Raw genomic sequence first — 22,190 nt, 5'->3', positions numbered from 1 at the left:
TGTATAGGGTATTGGACCAGTATCTGTTTAACTTTACCTAGACACAAGTTACCTTGCAGGATTTTGCTAAATACCCAATTCCCACTTCTCAAACTGTCTGCTTGAGATTACATCTTCAGAGGAAGAAACACTGCTCCAATTCTACATGGCCATGTGTCAGGATCGATCAGAGGACCCTCAGTAAGATGAGAGGCAGTAATCCTAACAAGGAAAATAATTAAAGACAGAATACGCACAATAGGACCTTGGGGTGGCCGGCTTAACTTAAAGTGGGAACCAGAGAGGAACTCAAAAAATAGAAAATAAAGCGGAGTACAGGACAAAAATTATTGCCTGGTCCAGGAACAGCAAATATAGTCAAACAGCCCAAAGTCATGATTACGGACTGGAACAGGTCAACAAACAAGCCGGGTCTGGAACACGAACATGGTAATTATATAAGCCAGGTGATTGGATACACAAATACAGGAGATCAAGAATTGTTCAAGAATAAGCCTTGTGAAAAACTGGAACACAATACAGGAGAAATGCACTTCAGGGCTCATAAACCATAAAAGGAATCAGAGCTCACTTCGAACAGGGAGGTCATGCATCCAGGAGTAACCATTAAGAAAGGCAACACCTTGGTTACCCACAGGTGCCCTACAAAATAAAATCTAGTTTGATGAGAAGTAACCAGTCATCTTTCTGGAATTTTACCAGTAAAGCCGGTTCTACAGTGTCACAGCATGCAGAAAAAAAGTGGAAAACAAGGGTACAAGGCCAACAGAGGTAGCCTTCCTGACACCATGCCACACAAATGCACCTTACATTCACACACTGAGATTTCACCCCACACACAGACACTCCACACAAAAAAAACATTCATGCACTGACACTTCACACACTTTGTAACAGCATTGATTTTCACATCTTGTTTCAGATAAAACAACATTTATTCGGAGGTTATTTTACAAAACAGAACTTTAAAATGGTATACAGAAAAATACCTTACAATACAATTCCCATGTAACAAATAAAATAAAAAACATTGAAGGTACAGAGAATAACATATTTTCTCCATCACAGAGAAGAACAGTGCCATCGCTTGCACAAAATAATTTATTTTGCTAAAATCAGCTATTGTGTCCACAGCTCCCCACCCAGCTGCCAGAATGTAGATCATGTACACGGAGCACAGAAGCTTTCATACAGTCAGGAGCCAATTTGTTTATCTGATAAGTAATGGACAGAGCTGGACATAAGGGTAATGAGACAGTACTCCTCCAACATGAAGATTGTTTTGTAACATCTAGCCTGACTGCTCTATTCAATACAAATTTTATATCTGAAATCGTGTACTGTTTATGACACAGGATCGATGAAATAATACAGAAAAGTGTGCAAACATAGTTATATGTAAACCATATTTGAGTGGTTAAAAACATTAAGAGAGAGAGAGTTATAATCGGTGTGTGAAGGTGTGAAAAATGTTTAACAACATAGTTGTCGTGTCAATTTCTCACCATTTCCAAGCCATGGTTCTTAAAACCCATTCTCATGAACCACCAACTCTATTCCAAAGAGGACAGTAAAAACACCTGTTGGGTCAGTGGCATTTGAGGTGCAGCAATCTTCGATCATCATCTTCTGCTGTTGGACATTGGTGAAACATAATGAACAACTCCATAAAGCTGAATACCATATGTTGTAGTGTTGCAGTCTACACACCCAATATAGAAGTCTCATAGGGTCCATTAAGGGCGCAGGATCAATGTCCATATACAGTACAACATACTCTAGGAAAAGTGTAGTAGGAAGAAACTGCAATGAAATAATTCGGTCTCTATACAAAGATTTAATTCCTGGTTTAGATCAAGGTTCCAGCCTTCTCTTTTTGATTAGTCCCTGGTTTGGCCGACATGGACTTCTATCTGTAAAGAACAAAATATCCATGAATGCAATAAAAAAAAATATATATATATATTTTTTAAAAATATGAATAAGTAAGGGTTTCTGCAATATAGATGGATGGCTAAATGGTTTATGTAACTAATTGTTGGAGTCACTCCCATCCCATTTACAATCCCTCTGCAGGACAACGCTATTCCCTGCTGTGTAAAGCCAGAGTTAGAGAGGACAGACATATGTTATTTCCCCACGCTAAAGTAAAGACACACTCCAGATCAGCCAATGAGCTACTCTCTGTACCACCAGGCATAGCTCAGATAGAGAGCTTCTGGCTCTCTGTCGGAAACAGTGGAGGCAGAGAGCAGCGTTAAAGGGATGCTGTATTCCTGGCACTACCACTCCCCCTGCCTCCCCGGTAAATAAAAGGTTGAAAACCCTTTATTTACTTACCTTTTCTTGGCTCTGAACTCTCCTCAGTCTTGCAACGAGAGGGATCTAATGCACATGCATGGCAAATGCCACGTGCATATTAGACCTCCCCATAGGAAAACAATGAATCAATGCTTTCCTATAGGGAAAAATCTGATGCTGGAGATCCTCATGCAGAGTGTGAGGACGTCCAGCGTCAGATACCGGAACAAAGATCCTTTTCAATTCAGGAAGGCCTCTAATGGATGTTTTTATGGAACTGCAATGTTTTACATTGCAACGCTAAAAGGGACACAGCACCCAGACTACTTCAATTAGCCAAAGTGGTCTGGGTGCCTACAGTGTCCCTTTGTATGTACCAAAAAAAACTTTAGCTAAATTATTAGTTTTAATGTATAGATCATGCCTCTGCAGTCTCACTGCTCTGACATTTGGGAGTCACATCTCTCTACATGTGACTTACACAGCCTTCCTAAACACTAGTGAGATCTAATGTTTACACTTCTTTTATTGCACAGTCAGTTTAAACCAGGCTTCCCCAAACTCCGGCCTCCAGGTGTTGCTGAACTGCAACTCCTATGATCCCATGAATGAAATAGATAGGCTGAGAATCATGGGAGTTGTAGTTCAGCAACATCTGGTGGGCCGGAGTTTGGGGAAGCCTGGTTTAAAGGGATACTCCAACTTTTTTTTTTCATACATCTGTTTTTTCAAGTATAATTATTATTATTATTTATAAAGCACCAACAAATTATGTAGTGCTGTACAATGGGTGGACTAACAGACAAGTATTTGTAACAATACAAACTGGAAGAACAGGAACAGAGGGATTGAAGACCTTGCTCAATGAGCTTACATGCTAGAAGGAATGGGGTACACACAAGTGACACAAAAGCTAAGGGTGGGGTAGAAAAGTAGGTTGCGAGTATAATGTCCTATTTATTGGACATTATACATTAGGTCCCACCGCGCCCCCCCCCCCCCCCCCCCAAAAAAAATGGATAAAAAGGATAAAAAGAAGTTAAAACTTACCTTGAATCCAACGGTGCTGCTTTCCACACCAGGGCAGTTGCACGAGGTCCCATCAGAGACTTCTCATATAGAAGCAGCTGTTTCACAGGCTCAAAGCTCATGCACTCATATCTCACACTCTGGGTCAGGGAGGGTCATGTGTGCTGGGGATGTAACTAGCACCCAGCACAAAAGTGCAGTTTACATAGTATACGCAGTATTTCAAGCTGAAACACTGCACACATACATACTCCTTCCACCATGGCCACTTCAAAACATTGAAGTTGCCATGGTGGTTGGACTAACCCTTTAATTCATCATTTCTCATCTCCTTCACTGTTAAGATGCTTCTAGAACCTGTAGGAGCCTCCTGTGAATAAAGTTAAAGGGATCCTATAGTGCCAGGAAAACAAAGTGCATGAAGGCACTTAATGTTCTTCATAGAGATTCATTCATTCAATGCATCTGTATGAGGAGATGCGGATTGGTACATTTGCTGCGCATGCACATAATCTTCCCAATTATTTCCCAAGGGAAAGCATTGGCTTAGCAGAGATCATAAAGATTGATAATCTCCGCCATGGAGGTAGGACCAGGCATGAAGAAAAGGTGAGTAAAAACACCTTACTCGTGTGATCAGAGCAGGAAGGTACTTAAACACACACAGTCTGACAGGCGCGCATGCGCACAGTCTTGACAGACGCACACATACACATTCTGAAATTAACACACTATAATCAGCGCGCGCACACACACACTGATAGGCTCACATACACAATCACATTTTTAGTTTTTAATTCAAACCAACTCACCTGGGGTCCAGTGGGGCTGTTGTCTAATCTTCCTGCAGCTTCTCTCTTCTCCCTGTGCGCGCTATGTAATGATGCCGGGGCCGGAATGACATCATATTCCGGCTCCCGACATCACTAAACAGCGCAAGTGAGCTGCTCAATCGCGCACCACCTTCATGCTCCCCAGGGCGGCTGCCTTCAAAGCTCTCACGGCGGCCACATAAACTACAGAGCTGGCAATTCCCAGGCACCAGGGCGAAATTTCTAGTCAATGTGGCAACCTGGCGCCTGGGATTTGTCAAGCCCTGCAGTAATCCATGCAAGAGATTACAAGAGCATTTACAAGCTAATCGGCAACATCTTGCGTAAGAAATGGGTGGATGTTTTTAAGGTGGAATTGACAGGTTTTTAGCAACATACTGGATATGAGGTGCAACGGTGAGGTCAGGATCAAAGATAACACCAAGACAGCGTGCTTGCAAGGATTGACTGATTAAGGTACCATCAACTTGCAGGGAAAGTAAGAGAGGAGATTGTGTATGATTAGAAAAGTTAAGAAGTTCAGTTTTAGAGATTGAGATTCAGAAAGCGGGAGGACATCCAGTCAGAGATTGAAGAAAGACAAGTGGTGACACATTGTAGGACCTTGGGGGAGAGATCAGGGGAGAAAAGATATAGGTCTCCAATCAAAACAGGATGAGGGGAGGAGGTGTCACTGGAAAAGGAGATACTGAACGAACGTTGTGAGACATAGAAGGAGAACAATGAGAGGTCAGTGTCACAGAGAACAAGGAATTGAAGAGTTTGGAGAAGGAAGACATGATCGACAGTGTCAAAGGGATCAAGAAGAATTAGTACGGAGTAGTGGTCTTTGGATTTAGCTGTGATTATGTCATTTGTAACATTAGTCAGAGCAGTCTCAGTAGAGTAAAGGGGATGGAAGCCAGTTTAAAGAAGGTCAAGTAGAGATTTGGAATTGAGGAAGCAAGCGAGTAAAGACAAGTCTTTCTAGAAGCTTTGAGGAACAAGGGAGCAGGTACATGGGACGATAGTTGAAAGAAGAAGATGGGTCTAGAGATGGCTTTTTAGGATGGGACAAGAGGAAAAGAGCAGCGCAGGCACCTCCTTTTCAGTAGCTGGGGAGAAGGCCTGAAGGGTAGGGAAGGTACGGTCCAGAGAGAGGAGCAAAGAGGGTAGAATTCTCTTCTTAATTTTTTAATTCTTGCTAATAAAGTAGCACGCAAAGCTATCAGTTGAAAAGTAAGTTTGGGAGGAAGGGGGTTTCAGATGGGTGAAGGAGAGAGTTGATGATATCGAAAAGATGCCTGCAATTGCAGCTTTTCAAAGCAGTGTATTTAAAGTATAAAGGATGTACGACCTGGCAGTAAGAAAAAAAACGACAGATATTATGTGACCTAAAGCTAAGGTCTTAGTAGGAACCACTGACTGGTAACAGAGGAATTGTTGTCAGTAACATTTTGAGACTGGTTAGTTTGTAGGGGAACCTAAACCTGTCTCTAATCTTTGCGTGGATAAAGAAAGATTTATTTTTTATTTTTGATAGGAGTTTCCAGTAACAACAACACTAAGCAAGGTACAGGGAAAGCACATACCTGATCTTTGATTTCCATGTCTCTGAATCCAGGTGTCTGATCGAACAAGTTGGTTATTGCTGTTTACCCGCTGTGGGGTCTTACTTCGTGTCAACATCTGATGCTGCCCCGGGGTATTGTGTGGTGTTGTGATAGAGCTGGGGGCATTCTGTAAAGTATTATTTGATATATGATCCACTTCCCCATCTAACGGGATATCCCACAACTCAGGGTCATCTGGAACAATAATTTGAGATAATGATCACTGTGTAGTGCCAAACTCCACAATGTGTTTCAGACCCACAGTTTAACAAACCCTCAGCTTGCTAGAGAAATCTGTTAAAGATGGAGTTGGTGTATATATATTTTACAAGGAACTAAGCTGCATATAAGGCAGAACTTATAGAGTCAGTGTTCCACAAACCTCAAATAGAGCAATTCACAGATTCTATGATTCATTTTGCTTTGAGGCACTGCACATACAGTAATTTATCCCTCTGCTGATGGAGGTGTCCACCTCCAGTAGGGGTGTCGTCAGTTAACCGGGAACTAGTTCCAGACAGGTTAATGTCAATTCTGTACAACATTTCATGCACAGAATGAAAGCCATTGGTTGAGAGTGGTTAGCTGATGCTCTCAGCCAGTGAATGTTAACCGCCACAACTCCAGCTTCTGAAGCTGGAAACACATCACTGAACCATCAAAGAAAAATTGAGGCCAGCATGGACACAGGTAAGGGGGTAAAATGTTGACAGCTGTTGCGGTTTGTAGTGGTTATGATGGTTAGGGTACTCCGTTAAGGCTCTGGAAGCTAGGATAAGACATCACCTTCATTTTGTTTCCCCAGAGAATATGAGGGTACATGGAGAGAAATAGGAAAGCAAACATTACGTTTTTGGGCTGCCTTGCAATGTACAGGAATATACAGTGCAGGCTCTCTTTCAGGGCCATGTGCCTAACAAAATGGTTGACCAAGACTGACAGGAGGCCAGTACTTCATACCCCACATTCAGACAACCAGCCCACCACCAACACAAATGCCAGCACAAGGGCACCTCCTGCCACTAAAATGGTCTTTCAAAATCTCCTGCAGGACACAAAATAGCAATTGGCAGCAGATATTGCGGTAGTGAAAGCGGACATCCAAACAGTTACTGATAGAGTCAAGGCCACTGAGGAGGATACTTTAGACATTCATCAAAGTATAAAAACAAATACCGCAATGCTTAAGTGATGGACCACCAACAGGAAAACATACATGTAAGCTTGTGGAATATATATATGCTTACAATATTTTGAGACTTTTACACATACACGTGTTAGTGCCCTTCCGGCGGTAACTGTACCTCTTCTGATAGTCTATCCTTTACCTGGAGCCCATAGAATACTGGTCCCATGTTTCAGAGGCCAGCAGTATTTTAACTAACCGATTTTGTATGTATTTTTGATTTTTTGTTTAGTTAAAGGGATATACATTTTTTTACAAACCACGCTCTTGGCCTTATATCCTATTTCCTTGGGTTGGATAAAGGGGGAATTGCCATTCCTTATCTGGTAATGTGTGCAAAAACTTTGGACCAGTATTCTATGGGTTCCAGGTAAAGGATCTGACTATCAGAAGAGGTACAGTTGCCGCCAGAAGGGCACTAACACGTGAACGTTCAAAGCCATACCTTTCAAAAGGCTCAAAATATTGTAAGCATATATATTCCACAAGCTTACATGTATGTCACTTTTTTAAACTTTGTTGCACTATTATATTCTTTTTTGCTTCTCTTTTAGGTCAATGAGATTATACTACCCCACATTTGTAGAGGGGTAAGTCTGAATTAGTTTTAAGCGTTGCACTCGCACTTTGATGTTTTTTGTGGTGGTGGTCCATCACTTAAGCATTGTGGTATTTTGTTTTCAGATATAAGTGGGAAATTTTGCTGCTGATTGTCATTTTCCTCACATATACTATTGATAATCGTCATTATACACTTTTGTTATTCACATAAAAAATTATTCATCAAAGTATGTCTGCACTACAGAAAACATGCAACAGCTACAGTCGGCCAAACACACCATCACAATGTAAGAAGCTTTGCTGGATGGCCACAGCAGGTGCCACAACCTTAAAGAGGGATTCCTGGTGCCATCTCTATTGAAGAACTGCCGAATAACTTATGTCTAGTAATGGCATAAATTCTCCCTACAAGCCAGGCCAGGAAGAACATTTTGGATGGGTCCTATCGCATAAATAAATCCTCAGTAGCACCATCACCATCACACGTAACATCATTGCACAATGTTCCTCATTCACGGAGAAGCGGCAAATTATGGCAGCTCTTAAGGGCAAAACATGTTACACGTTTGAATCCTCCAATCTTACTATCTACAATGACCTAATGAGATACACACTACAATGGAGGAAATCACTCTAACCACTGACTCAATGGCTCAGAGACACTAACACAGAATACAGATGTCACCACCACGCTCTCTCTGTCACCCAGAATGGAACTGTCCTCAAAATCACTTCCATCAATGAAGCCTCCACTTTCCTTGCATCATTGGGCATCTGTGGTTGCTGTTGACAGCTAATGGCCCTACATAACATCACTTAGTCCCCATCGTACCAAGAGGTGGAGAGTAGACTCACACGCAGAACACTGTTATATCCTTTATTCACAATGATTTTTCCTTTTTGTTATATTTTTCTACTTACCTCTCGTTTTGTATACCAGGAGTTCCACATTTAGCCTAGTAGCTGAATGTTTTGTTAAGCCTGAGCCGCCACACATGGCAGTAACTTATCCTCCCCACCAAACTCTGCCACCCGTTAGTTAGGGGTACCAAATCTCAGTTAAGCTTATGATGATGCAGCATCATAATCAGTGACCTTGAGGTGTTCCATGTGATCCAATTTTACCAATGCAGCTCCAATCATTCTTCTTTTAATATTATCAGTTTTTATCTCAAGCTCCAGATCCCTTTAGAATGTTGAAGCAAGTTTTTAGTTTGGTCAGTGTGTATTTTCAGTGTATTTTTTCGTACAAACGTCACAACTATATTGTGGTTTCTTGGGGGAACAGTGTGCATTATTCAGTTTAAACGCGGCATTTCATCTTCCCCTGCAGAGTAAAATGTTTAGTGCTCCTCGGCTCAAAAGGGGAAATCCTGTGTTTTCATTGGCTGCTGGAAATGGCTATTGAAGCTACGTGTATTATAGCATTTGCCAGAGAAAATATTTTTCATTTTTACTTTACATTTATTTGTGTGGAGCAATGTTCAGATGGCACAGTTACTTCACATTAATAGCAATATCCTTAGCTTTACGTTTAAGCATATGTATCCTGTATGGCAGTAAGGAATTACTTTGGGTAGATTTCTTATACCTGGTAATACAGTGCCCATTCAGTCTATTCTTGTTCTTTTGGAAGAAATACTAAACTGTAGTTTATTGCCAATTAATATAAAACACCATTGTCGGTACTATACAAAAAATAATAATCTGTTGTGCTCTTTTGTATTTTATTTTATGACTTTAAAATATAAGCATAACATAAATCAAGACAATTTCCAAAAACAATACAGTGACTGCACTACACTGAGCCATGGACGAGTATTATTAGCTAGCCAGGAAATTCACACATCCTGGATCATCCATAGAGCAATATGGATGTTTAAATTATATCCTGAAGGTGATCATGCCTGCTCTCACCTGCCAGAAGCTCCTCCTCGGGCACAGATGCACCCTGCACAGTTGCTGGAGTGCTATGACTGTGGTGGGTGGCCATATGAGTATGTGCGCTCACTAAGAAAAAATACAGGAGAAAAAATAAGTTAGAAAATGGACTGTTTTTAAAAAACAAAAAATGCACTGTAAAAAAAATAAATATTACTAAATATGTTTTAAATATAAAAATCTGTCCTTTCAGAGTTAAACTGTTTTTGAATTGTTTAACACTGAATAAGTGTCTACTGACGTGCCGCAGCCCAGCCCCTTTGTGCTGCTCCAGCTAAAGCCTCCACATTAGTATGAGCAGAGATGGGTAACCGTGATTGGCTGAGACACTCAGCTAAACACTCTCAGTCTATCACAATCATTGTTGGTATGATTTGGTATGGCTAGGGCCTTAGCCAAAGCTCCTACAGCAGCCATCGGGGCTGCTGAGACCATCATTAATAGAGATTAACCCCTTAAGGACACATGACATGTCTGACACGTCATGATTCCCTTTTATTCCAGAAGTTTGGTCCTTAAGGGGTTAAGTAACTTTAGTGTTTAATGTTCATTTGAAGGTGGCAAAACTAGACCAAGCCACTAGATGGCAGCCACAAGTCTTAATACATTTTAATTTTATTTATGACAGTATTTTACTTATGTTTATTTAACACTTTTTATTTAGAAAAAGTAAAAAAAATATATATTTTTTTTTTAAAAGGACCATAACCAAAGTTTCAAATTAGCTTTTAACCAATGTTTGGATTTTTTTTATTTTTATTATAGATCCTTGTGATGGAAAACACACTCTAACTTACACAAAATGAAATAGCTAGCTTTCAAAAGTTCAGATTACTGTATATCCCTCACAATATTCTAATGAAAGTATCCGTATTACTCAACTAAAACTGGTCACTCAATTTTTACACATTACCCAAGGCAGAATGGTTTATATGCCAATTAATTACTGGTATATTATATTATTATACAATTATCAGAAGTCGCATGCTGATTTAAACATTATGGTTCAGAATGCAGATGTGTGTGTTATGAAAATGCTACAAACGTTATACTGAGAGCAGCTTATCTTCATTTCCAACCAACCTACTAACCTCAGAGGTTCTCTATATACAGACATTGGTTTGTAGATTTTAAGGGATGGCAGAGTTCGGAAAAGACACTATTTATTAATTAATTAAGCTAAATGGAAAGGCTGGCATCTGAACATAGTATAGCTTGGTGAGCGATCTAAATAAACTTTGTAGAGTCACAGCTTTCACAATTTTTATACATGATATCGCTTATGGGGAAGCTTACTGGAAGCATGAATTCAGCAGCTCAGAGTAGCTACTGACTCCTTTTACACAGCCCAACGTGCTACAAAACAAGCCTAGTTCCTAGGCCATAGTTAATTTTTTGTGAATACATGAGGCTATAAGACTTGTGTTTTTATCATCTTTAACAACTATTAACTCTGCCCATAATGTCATGAATTTAATAAATAAGGAATCACCAGTTGGACAGAATTAGATTTTAATTCCCATCATTGTACCTCAAAAAATGTTAGACTGATTTTTTACCTCCTCTATTTATGTCTGGAGAGCTGCTCTGCTGTCTCTTCTCCATCCGCTCACGGAACTGCTGCTGAAGCTGCTTCTGGCGCAGTTTGCGTTGGTACGTTGCATCCATCTCCAGATGGATGGATGATCCAGCTAGTGCAGGTCCAGAGCTGAAGACAAGCAATTACAATACCCACAGGTTATTTGAGAATATTTTATTAAAGAGAATTTCTGGGCACTATAACAAGTTAAAAGGCATTTGATCTTGGCCTGATTTATATGCTGAATTTTTGGCAGCTAAAAATGAATAGTTTTTTCAAAAATTTAAATAAAAGATTAACATCATTCCTGCCTTCCTGTGCATGTCTACTAAACAGTGATTTTAATAGTCCATTTTTGTATGGTGAACCACACTGTGAAACGCTGTTTAGAAGACACATGCAGGGAGGGATTTGGCCTTACCCAACCTGTCAGCTCTGAGGAGGAGTGTGTGTTGGGGGGGGGGGGGGGTCTTTGTTCTCTATGTGGGTTGGATTTGTTCATTCGGAGGAGGGATGTGATGCCGGGCAGATGTGTCAACATGTAGGATTTTGGGCACACAGGGGAGCATACATTTTTGTTTTAAATAAATAAATAAAATCAGATGTGTTACTGAGGAAGGAGATGCTAGTAGCTAAATGTATTATGTAGTGGGTAGAGTCACTGCTAGAAAGGGTGATTCAGTAAATTGTGGGACTAGGCTTACAGGAAGTTTTTCAGAAACTGCTGGGCTAAACTTGTTGTAGAATGCATAAAAACAGCTTTTAAACAAGCTTTTCTGAACAGTGCATTTACATTGTGTGCAGGTGTGAATGTACACAAGCAAACTAACATAGGATAAAGACAACCAAAGAAATCAGATTTAGAATTATGAAAAGGGCCTAAGACTTTGATTTTATCAAATGAAATTGAATGTGTGGTTTTCTGTACTATTGAAAAGTTTTCAATGAGCTTTAGCAATATCAGTTTTGTCCCTAGTTGGCCTTAATTCATTATTTAAGAGTGTCAGCATACACACCGTCAAATGGATTCCAGAAACAAAGAGTTTCTCCCACTAGAATGAAAATGAATCACGCCTTCCTTAATCAGTAGTAAGAAACTGTATCATCTGATCTTTAACCAAACATACCCTCCTATACTAGTGTTGTTTTGTTCTGTGTTCTTGCTGGTGTGATCCTGTTGGTGCTGTTTGGTGGGTAATTTTTCACTCATCTCAGGAGTTTCCTTGTCAACTGGTTCTAGATGAAGTCTGTCTGGTGGTTTCGGTTTGATTAGATAGCCATTAAAACGTGCCTTTTCCAGCGAAGCGTCAAAATCTTGTCGCTTTGTCAGTGCAGGATCCAGTTCTGCTTGCGGCTGAAATAATAAATGAAAGAGAATTTTTTTTCAAAGAACACGGTAGCACAATTCACTAATACACAGCATTGTGTCCTAGAAGCAAATATTGTTGATGTCTGTTTAACTTTAGGAAGAAACACACTATGGGTTAGATATACCAACTCCAACTAAAAAGTTAAAGGGACACTATAGTCACCTGAACAACTTTAGCTTAATGAAGCAGTTTTGGTGTATAGAACATGCCCCTGCAGCCTTACTGCTCAATCCTCTGCCATTTAGAAGTTAAATCCCTTTGTTTATGAACCCTAGTCACACCTCCCTGCATGTGACTTGCACAGCCTTCCATAAACACTTCCTGTAAAGAGAGCCCTATTTAGGCTCTTTATTGCAAGTTCTGTTTAATTAAGATTTTCTTATCCCCTGCTATGTTAATAGCTTGCTAGACCCTGCAAGAGCCTCCTGTATGTGATTAAAGTTAAATTTAGAGATTGAGATAAAATTATTTAAGGTAGATTACATCTGTTTGAAAGTCAAACCAGTTTTTTTTCATGCAGGCTCTGTCAATCATAGCTAGGGGAGGTGTGGCTATGGCTGCATAAACAGAAACAAAGTGATTTAACTCCTAAATGACAGTGAATTGAGCAGGGAAATTGCAGGGGAATAATCTATACACTAAAACTGCTTTATTTAGCTAAAGTAATTTAGGTGACTATAGTGTTCCTTTAATGATCAAGCTTGTACTTGCTTTAACTAACAGGCTCCACGAAGTGTCACAAAACATTTTCTGGAGATCTAATTGCACATATGTAACAATCTGTGGTCCCCTGATAACAGTATCGTTCAGCTTCACTCACCAACTTTGGTAATTTGTTAACAGCACGGAGATACTCTTTATCCATAATGCAATTCCCAAGAGCATTCCCAAAGCATCTATAGAGAACGACAAAAGTAAATAGCTATATGCAAGATAAGAGTGCAAAGGTTACTTAAAGCATCATAAGCACTACAGCCCAATGAGGAGTACCCTGGTCCAATTACCTGGTAAAGGGGCAAACCGATTTGCCTTGGTATTCCGTCACCTGGGTCTTCGCTGGAAGCGGAGGGTATTCCTGTGGTCAGTGAGTACTTCCTGCTTCTGCACACCTGCAGAAGTCCATACTGACAGCCTCTCGTTGGCTGAGAGCATCAACGGACTGATCTCAGCCAATGAATGTACTTCTGTGTATACGTATATACACAGAGTTGACATTAACCGGTTAGAACTCTAGTTCTAAACTCGCTAATGGGTCCCTATAACACCATGGGAGCAGGAGGGGGGAGGGGGGGGAGGGTTAACCTCCGTTTGAGCAGCATTTCATAGTGAAACATTACACATACAACATCCATACAGAGCTCTGACTACAGAATTAAATATTCAAGAGCAAATCTATCCGACATTGCTGTAACTTCTCAATTTACAATATACTAAATTGCTCCTCACTGCTCAGCTAAATCCAATTGCCAACTCTGAAGGGGCAATTGTAAGGAGCGGATGCAGACAAATCATTTTATTGTTTGGGGGAAGGGGGTAATTAATATTGTGCAACTTAAGATTATCTGGCAGTCTCTGGATACAAAATCTATGGAGGGCAGTAAGAAACAGATTTACAGTGACTAGGACTATTCTTACTTGAGTGCTCTCTTCAATCCATCAGTGACTGCTTCTTTCCGAGCTTTTTCCAATGATAGAGCTTTAGACTTCAGACCTTCACTGACACCATAACCTATATCTTCATGGTAGGAGCCATCCTGGATAGGATACAGTCAGATTATGTGATGATTAATAGAATTTAGCTTTTCATGCCATTCTATTTCCTGGTTATTCCTGACAAATTACTTTTCTGAACCCCTTAAAGAGCAATGACAGTCTACATCATCATAAAACAATGTATAACAAACATTAAAGACACTGTAGGGTGCTTCAATTACACATACATACACTTACACGAACACTCACTACTATCAACAGTTTTTGTATAGGACTCACATTCAGTATGTGTGGAAAAAATATATAATTAAAGACTAAAGGGTCAGGAACACAAACATGTATTCCTGAGCCTAAAGTGTTAAAACACGATCTAGTCCTACTGCCCTCATCCCCCCTAAATGTAGTAAATTAAATTACCTTTATTCCAGTGCTGGCCCTGTCCCTGATCTGACTCCTTGGCTGACATCATCAGAAGTGCATATGAAAGCATTGAAATTGGCTGTGTTTGTCAATTTTGATGATCTCAGCTAAGGAGATGGGCTGTGAGTGGAGCCAAATGCCACCCTAGCCAATTAGCATCTTCTCATAGAGATGCATTGAATCAATGCAACTCTACGAGGAAAGTTCAGTGTCACAATACAGAGGGTGGAGATACTGAATGTCAGTGCTGCATAGTGTGCAGCATTTCCACAGGAAGCTCCTCTAGTAGTGGAGGTGTCCCTAGGCTATACTGTAAACACTACATTTTCTCTCAAATACAGTGCTTACTGCAAAAAGCCTGTAGGGACAGACTATACTCACCAGAACAAATACATTAAGCTGTAGTTGTTCTGGTGACTATAGTATCCCTTTAAAGATTATAGGGCAGTATGAATGATCACATACAAATCAAAATATGCCACACCAAGGACCCACTCACTCTCTCTAAAGCTTAACCAAGCACAGATAGTACCTATGCTTGGACACATATATTGCTGATTCTCGAGGTGAAAGACCCACGAGTGCTTTCCCTTCTGTTCGGTAATGTTGTCTATCTTCTGCTAAATTTAAGCACCAGGCTTAGCCAGTATTTCAGCCCTTTTAGGCTATTGAAAGTTGCACTTTTTGTAAAATGAATTTAAAAAAAAAAAAATAATGAAGTGATTTAAGGGCCTGGACTGTCCAGTTCTGTGCTATACCTTGAAAAACTGATAAAGATCTAAACAGGGAACAGAAATAGTTACCAATTATTATTTTTTAATTTCCCATGTAGCCAGTCTCATTGCTTCAGGTGGACTAGAACGCTGATCATTTAACCCAGCATGCATTGCTGCAGTATACCAACCATTCTCAGATGTTACTTTGTCCATCACTGTCCATCGGTTAAATACAACTTCAGTACTCAAGGTGGGTTGTGTGATAAACCGGCAAAGATAACGTGCAATATATCTCACCTTCAGTTGGACTTTGATAAATGCACACACCCCCACGTAAAATTTGCCATTACTCAGGTCCACAAAATCTGCCATGAGAAAAAAAGAAGCAGTTATACAGATCACATAATGCTCGCACAGACAACTCTCTACAGAATAATGTTGGCACTCACCCACATTCTGCTGAGTTATGGAATGGGACCAACCATTGTATCCAAACATCTCATTGGCCAGACTGATTACCCTGTGCCCTTCTATGTAACACACCTGTGGGGGAGAAAAAATAACGAACTAAGTAATCGGTTAGAAAGTCAAACTGAATGTCAAATTTCAGGCCAAAAAACTAAAATTGAAAATCTGGTTATTTTTGGCCTAAAATTAGAAATTCACTCGGAATTCAAGAAAAGTTACACATTAGTGAAAAACCGTGATATGAAATATACAACTAGTATGAGGGGGAACAAATAAGGACAAAGCCAATTGTACAAGTTCTAATCAACACAAAGCCTGAAATTTGCGCTATATGTCTGTTCAATCATAATTTTCTCTTTCATATTAAGTGCATCCACACTTATGATATATCATTTTGTTCAGGAGAAATGTTTATACATAAAACATAATTTAATATGGGGGGGGGGGCCTGACTGCCATGCTGAATGGCCGCATGCAAGAACAGCTCCTGAAATATCTCGACTTATCAGCCTACCAAAGCCGATCGTCTACCCACCTAACGACTGGAAACTGTGGTCCTATACCCAAAGAAGTACTGGCCTCGAGGCGAGGCTTGCACAATGTGTTTTAGTCCCTTGGAGGGACATACTTCTACCCAGATGAGGCTTATTCGGGCGGTTAGTCGAATGGATGGCCACTACCCTGCCTGGGTGTGCAATGCTGGACTCCCAAAGCTTTATATACCTGTATACCCTGCAGCCCCCACCGCTACCGCAACTCTGAAGCCCCACAACGCCATCATTCTGCAACATACACCTGGGGTCTCCACATAAAATGGCGGAAGCCACGCACCCAACAGCCTACTCCAGAGAGGACATTGATCTTCCCGCCTCACGAGACACAAGCTTACCAAAGCTATAGCAGGGGAGGCTGAGGCACACCTACCAATCCCCCTGAGAGACGCTGGCAAGCGGACAAATCGCGGACCGTTCCCTCCCGGCTGCCCTCACTCCTCAAGTGCTCACACTGGGATGGGCCGGAGAGATGAGGCGCGAACATGCTCAGCCAGAAAGTGTGGGGAACATTCGCATCAGACCGGCCAGGTGGTGTTCGAGGGCAACCCTTCATCAGGATGGACCTCACACAGCCCAGACATGAAACAACCGAAGGGACGTATGAAACAGAGACTCAGCAGGCTACCTCATTGCAGCAGTATGTACAGGTTATTTGGTATCTTGGAAAGTTACAAGGTTAAATATAGAGCTTGCAAATTAAATTCTGTTGACTTGCTGCCTGGGTCATCAGGCAGGTCCATCAAATTGTAATTAATAAAATCACTTAATTCTGTAAACAATTTACATAAATATATATACATGTAGAATTTAAATATATATTTATATAGATTTAAAATTCTACGTGTATATTTCTGCAGTGATTTATGTAATCTCTACAATACCTTGCATTCAGGCTGCAAAATTACGTGGCCGGGAGCACTAACAGTCACCATAAAATTTTATGATCTTAATGAAAGTCGGGAGGGAAGGAAAGGGGAAGGAAAGGGGAAGGAAAGGGGAAGGAAAGGGGAAGGAAAGGGGAAGGAAAGGGGAAGGAAAGGGGAAGGAAAGGGGAAGGAAAGGGGAAGGAAAGGGGAAGGAAAGGGGAAGGAAAGGGGAAGGAAAGGGGAAGGAAAGGGGAAGGAAAGGGGAAGGAAAGGGGAAGGAAAGGGGAAGGAAAGGGGAAGGAAAGGGGAAGGAAAGGGGAAGGAAAGGGGAAGGAAAGGGGAAGGAAAGGGGAAGGAAAGGGGAAGGAAAGGGGAAGGAAAGGGGAAGGAAAGGGGAAGGAAAGGGGAAGGAAAGGGGAAGGAAAGGGGAAGGAAAGGGGAAGGAAAGGGGAAGGAAAGGGGAAGGAAAGGGGAAGGAAAGGGGAAGGAAAGGGGAAGGAAAGGGGAAGGAAAGGGGAAGGAAAGGGGAAGGAAAGGGGAAGGAAAGGGGAAGGAAAGGGGAAGGAAAGGGGAAGGAAAGGGGAAGGAAAGGGGAAGGAAAGGGGAAGGAAAGGGGAAGGAAAGGGGAAGGAAAGGGGAAGGAAAGGGGAAGGAAAGGGGAAGGAAAGGGGAAGGAAAGGGGAAGGAAAGGGGAAGGAAAGGGGAAGGAAAGGGGAAGGAAAGGGGAAGGAAAGGGGAAGGAAAGGGGAAGGAAAGGGGAAGGAAAGGGGAAGGAAAGGGGAAGGAAAGGGGAAGGAAAGGGGAAGGAAAGGGGAAGGAAAGGGGAAGGAAAGGGGAAGGAAAGGGGAAGGAAAGGGGAAGGAAAGGAACAACAGGCTTGACACCATGGAGGACCAGCGAAGGCGGTGTAACCTAAAGCTGAGGGGGGTGCCGGAGTCTGTAGGCCTGGATGACTTACCTCACTACGTTAGGCGCCTGCTGGAAGTACTACTACCGCCGAAGCGAGTAAAATCAATAAAAATTGACGGCATGTTTCGGCTGCCGAAATCACCCAGGGCACCGACAGCAGCGACGGCAGACCTCATCCTGCGGTTCCAGACACTGGCTGACAAGAGCACGCTTGCGACTGCATTGCGGGGCAAAACCCCTCTAAAGTTTGAAGGGGCATCGCTGACGGCGTTCCCAGATCTGACCAGGACCACAATAGCCTGGCGAAAAGACCTACAACCCCTCTTGCATCATTTGCGTGCCAAGGACATACCTTATAAATGGGGCACTCCTCGTGCTGTATCCTTCACCCTCAATGGGACCATATACAAGGCGCAAGACAAGCTGGAGCTGGAAACCCATCTACAAGCAACAGGTATCTTACAAGCAGCACCGGCACCCAGACGGAGCATAGCCCACCTGAACCCCGACACTATCCGGGACTTTACCCCACGGAACCCTCCCAGGGCCTCCCCAGGTGGATCCCCCACTTGAAGAATCACCAGCGAACCAACCTACATGGACTTTCCCTCACTTTCCATTCCACCATCCACGTAGACGGACCGTCTCACACAGTCAGAGACTAAAAAATCAGCGGAACCACTAACTTTTGTTAATGTTTTTTTTTGTTGTTTTTTTTTATATAATGTTTTTTCTAATGTTTTATATAATGGTTCCCTTTATTACTTCCTTAGACACTTCATTTATTTCATTTGTGTTTTATGTAATGCCCATACATAGCGACCCGACGAAGCCACCACTGTATAGCCGCAGCATCTAGTGGATAACACACCTAGAATGGGCAAACTGCCATACTCATACCATGAATACCCAGATAGGGTTGCAGAAGCCCGTCTAGCAGCGTTATCATGTAACCCGCATTGCACTACGACACCCCTAATCCCCCCCCCCCGCCGAAACACTGCAAACCACTCAGAGAACGACTACTTCATACAAGGCGAAGGGGTAGCCCTATAGGGCAGTTAAATAAATAGAGAGTAGCATCGGGCACACCTCACCCTCACCAAGGGCATTAATGTTACCAACACAGACCTTCTCCTCTAGAGTTAACCCTATATTATAAAACAGTGCTATGATATGACAGCCATCTATGTTATAATTGTTTGACATGTTGAATATGAGCCGTTGTGGCCATGAATACATCAATGTTACTTTAATGCACGCAAAAATAAAGAATTAAAAAAAAAAAGAAAGGGGAAAGAAAGGGGAAGTATTGATTCTGTGTCTCGTCTTGCTCAGAAATGCTTCAGACTTGAGAAAGGGAGGTTCTCCCAAAAGCTTGTCATTAAAAAATTCATGCCCAATATTTTTACTACATTGACTTTTCCTGAGACACGAGGAATGATCAGGAAGTGCGAGTGACGAGTAAGCAAGAGTGAAAGTGAGGACCACAGCATGTACAGGGGAGAGGGGAGACGACATAGCTTAGACTTACACTACACAGCATGTCGGTTCATATAACAGCTCTTGGAGGTTCAGATGACATTCTGTACCCATATAGGTTACCTATTTAGCAGAGACTAACAGATACTCTATGGAGCAACACAGGCCTAGTGAATAAATTCTGTCTCCTTATTGTGCAGCTAAAGAGTCTAATTATATTTACAGCTTGTTGCCACAACACATAAAAGAGTCGTACGACTGGTATAGAGTGGGACTTGTGAATATGAGTGGGTACATGACTAACTCAAGGATAGAGAGCAGTCTGATAATGTATGGGGACCGGGCATGTCATAGTGAACGACTCCAGTACTGGGTGCTGAGATGCGTGACTGTAGGCGTTGACGAGGAAGAGAATGTATGTGGGGAAGAGAGGGGAGATGCATGACATGAATATATATTATATATAGTTTACGGTTTTATAGCTGGGACTACAACGGTCATGTTATTTTGTGTGTCAAGTTTTGAAATATTTTCAATTAGTGATGGAATTTCAGACACTGAATATTATGTAAAACGAAAGAAAAGAAAAGTACCTCAGGAGCATAAAGCCCCTATGGAACATAGTAGGTTTACCACTGCTAACTGTATATATAAAAAATAACTTTTATTAAATCATTAAAATCAGGAATAATAGATTCATACACCAGTGAACAAATAAGTGAGAAAAACAAAAAAAGAAAAATAAGGCAGTTAAGGGAGAGACCTGCTAGATCAGCCACTCGAGCTGAATGGATAATATCCCAATGGTTTAGAGAAAACATATACTGGTCTCCCACTTGATAGCTCATCTGCTACACTATATAACTCTGAGGACACACCACCAGGGAGTAAGAATATAACCCCCTCAAAATTGTAACACAAAGGGTTCTGCTAGAAATGACATAAATAATATCTAACTAGATGGAAACACTGTGGCAGCAACCCCAGAGCCGCAGATCTCATATCCGTGGGCTGGAGTCTGAGTAGCAACAAAGTTACTGAAATCTAGTAGCCGTCGGACAAAAGGAGAAACAAGCCAACACTAAATCCCTCCCAATAGCTGACACTAGAGTAACAAAAAATGCAGAACTAGAAGCCAAGTGCCTAGTGTAACGCTAAGCAGTACCGGCTATAACTAGAACTGAGTGCCAAAATGGGAGCGTGGAGGGAAGGAAGCAGAGTACAGGACTAGAAGTGTAGACTCCTAAACTGCCTCCTATAACACTGGATCAGCTGGCCCCGTCCTAAAGGTCCGATCGTCCTTATAGGACACTACACTGGCCCAGAACTGTACCCCCTAGTAAATGCCCTGGTATGCCCCGTCCTGGAGAAAAATAATGGTAGCAAATAGAATGAGCTGTAGCCTGCCTATAATAAGTCTGACGCGCGTTTCAGCGCTTACACTAGCGCCTTCATCAGAGGCAATAATCTCTAGACGTTCCCTGATTCGTCTGTCATTTAAATGAGTCAAGAACCAATCGGTGCTGGGGGCGTGTATCCGTAATTCCTGCCGTACACTGACAGGAGGCATATACCACGCCCCCAGAAGACGTGTCAGTATCTCATTGGTTAGAGTAAATGGTGAGAACCGCACTCAATCCCAACGGCCAAGGGTGCTCCAGAGCAGGACCAGCAATCCCAGGACAATAATCCAAGAAGAAAAACTCACAGACACTCCAATTTCAAGCCGTAGGCAGTTTTATTGTGGCAGAATGCAACGCAACGTTTCGACCGGAAAGGTCTTTTTCAAGCTGGGTAGGAAAAAGTGCCAGCATCTCATTGGTTGTGAAATCCCAACGGGCACAGACCCTAACGGGAAATTAACCCGTATGGCGTCTGGTTGCTCGGTCCCCACGGGTGAGTAACCTAGCTGGAAATTAACCCGTGAGGTACCTTGTCCTAGCAGGGCTAAGTGGCGTACCACTCAAGTAATAATAGGATCTAGAGACCATGGCACAATCCATGAGATGCCCGCTCCCTACAGGTCTAGATGGCATAAAACACATATAGCAGCAGGATCTTAGAGGGATAGAGCTAACACTGTCAGTATGATCCAAGGGAAATCAATTGCAATCAATTCCGGCAACTACAGTGACACCTCAGTATCAAGGTTACAAGGAATACCCATCCAACAATATGGGTACCGAGGTACTGGGTGTCAACAGGTAGTTCCATGACTTCTAATGAAACAACCCCTACATCAAAAAGGAGGGGGAAGGTGCCTTGGAAACAACACTATACCCATTAAAGGACAAACTCCCTGGGACTAGATACTAAATGAGCCAATGATAAAAATAAGGGCTCATAAAGGTGGTAGACATAATAAGGAGTACCATCTTATTGGATAAACAATCAGTAGCCTAGCCAGATCCCGTTACTCTTTGTGACGCACTAAAGACAGACTAAGAGGACACTGTTGACATTGGTTGTACAACCTAAATCCACACAAAGAAAATAAAATAAAGATAAAAAGTGAGGAATGCAGAATAAATAACCTACACAAGCAGTCTCATATCTCTCCAATTAAAAGGCATGATACACAAACACAGTTCAAGTCTCGATGAAGGAAGTAAAGGTGAAACCTTCATTTAAACCTCTGGGAGACAGGGTATCAAATCTGTAAATCCAAAA

At 41.8% G+C, this 22,190-nt stretch overlaps 1 protein-coding gene across 5 annotated transcripts in view; it reads right to left on the bottom strand.

Annotated features, from left to right (window-relative positions):
• Window positions 1-945: 945 nt before the first annotated feature.
• The window catches only part of RAD52 (RAD52 homolog, DNA repair protein), a 32,102-nt gene continuing 10,857 nt past the window's right edge, over window positions 946-22,190 (bottom strand). For 4 of the 5 annotated variants that reach the window (XM_063445327.1, XM_063445329.1, XM_063445328.1 and 1 more), the window contains 9 exons: window positions 15,691-15,784; window positions 15,539-15,606; window positions 14,028-14,146; window positions 13,213-13,288; window positions 12,150-12,376; window positions 11,003-11,151; window positions 9,420-9,512; window positions 5,735-5,950; window positions 946-1,913 (listed from right to left, as the gene is read on the bottom strand). In XM_063445327.1, coding sequence (XP_063301397.1) covers window positions 1,855-1,913; window positions 5,735-5,950; window positions 9,420-9,512; window positions 11,003-11,151; window positions 12,150-12,376; window positions 13,213-13,288; window positions 14,028-14,146; window positions 15,539-15,606; window positions 15,691-15,784 — 1,101 coding nt within the window. In that variant the 3' untranslated portion in view covers window positions 946-1,854. Of the gene's footprint in view, window positions 1,914-5,734; window positions 5,951-9,305; window positions 9,513-11,002; window positions 11,152-12,149; window positions 12,377-13,212; window positions 13,289-14,027; window positions 14,147-15,538; window positions 15,607-15,690; window positions 15,785-22,190 lie in introns of those variants that run through there. The other variant, XM_063445331.1, reaches the window with a different exon arrangement.

This window comes from Pelobates fuscus, chromosome 3 (genome assembly GCF_036172605.1).
Source record: "Pelobates fuscus isolate aPelFus1 chromosome 3, aPelFus1.pri, whole genome shotgun sequence".
In the NCBI taxonomy this organism is placed as follows: domain Eukaryota; kingdom Metazoa; phylum Chordata; class Amphibia; order Anura; family Pelobatidae; genus Pelobates; species Pelobates fuscus.
Note: the sequence above shows the minus strand (reverse complement) of the source record. Positions and strands in the feature narration are given on the sequence as shown.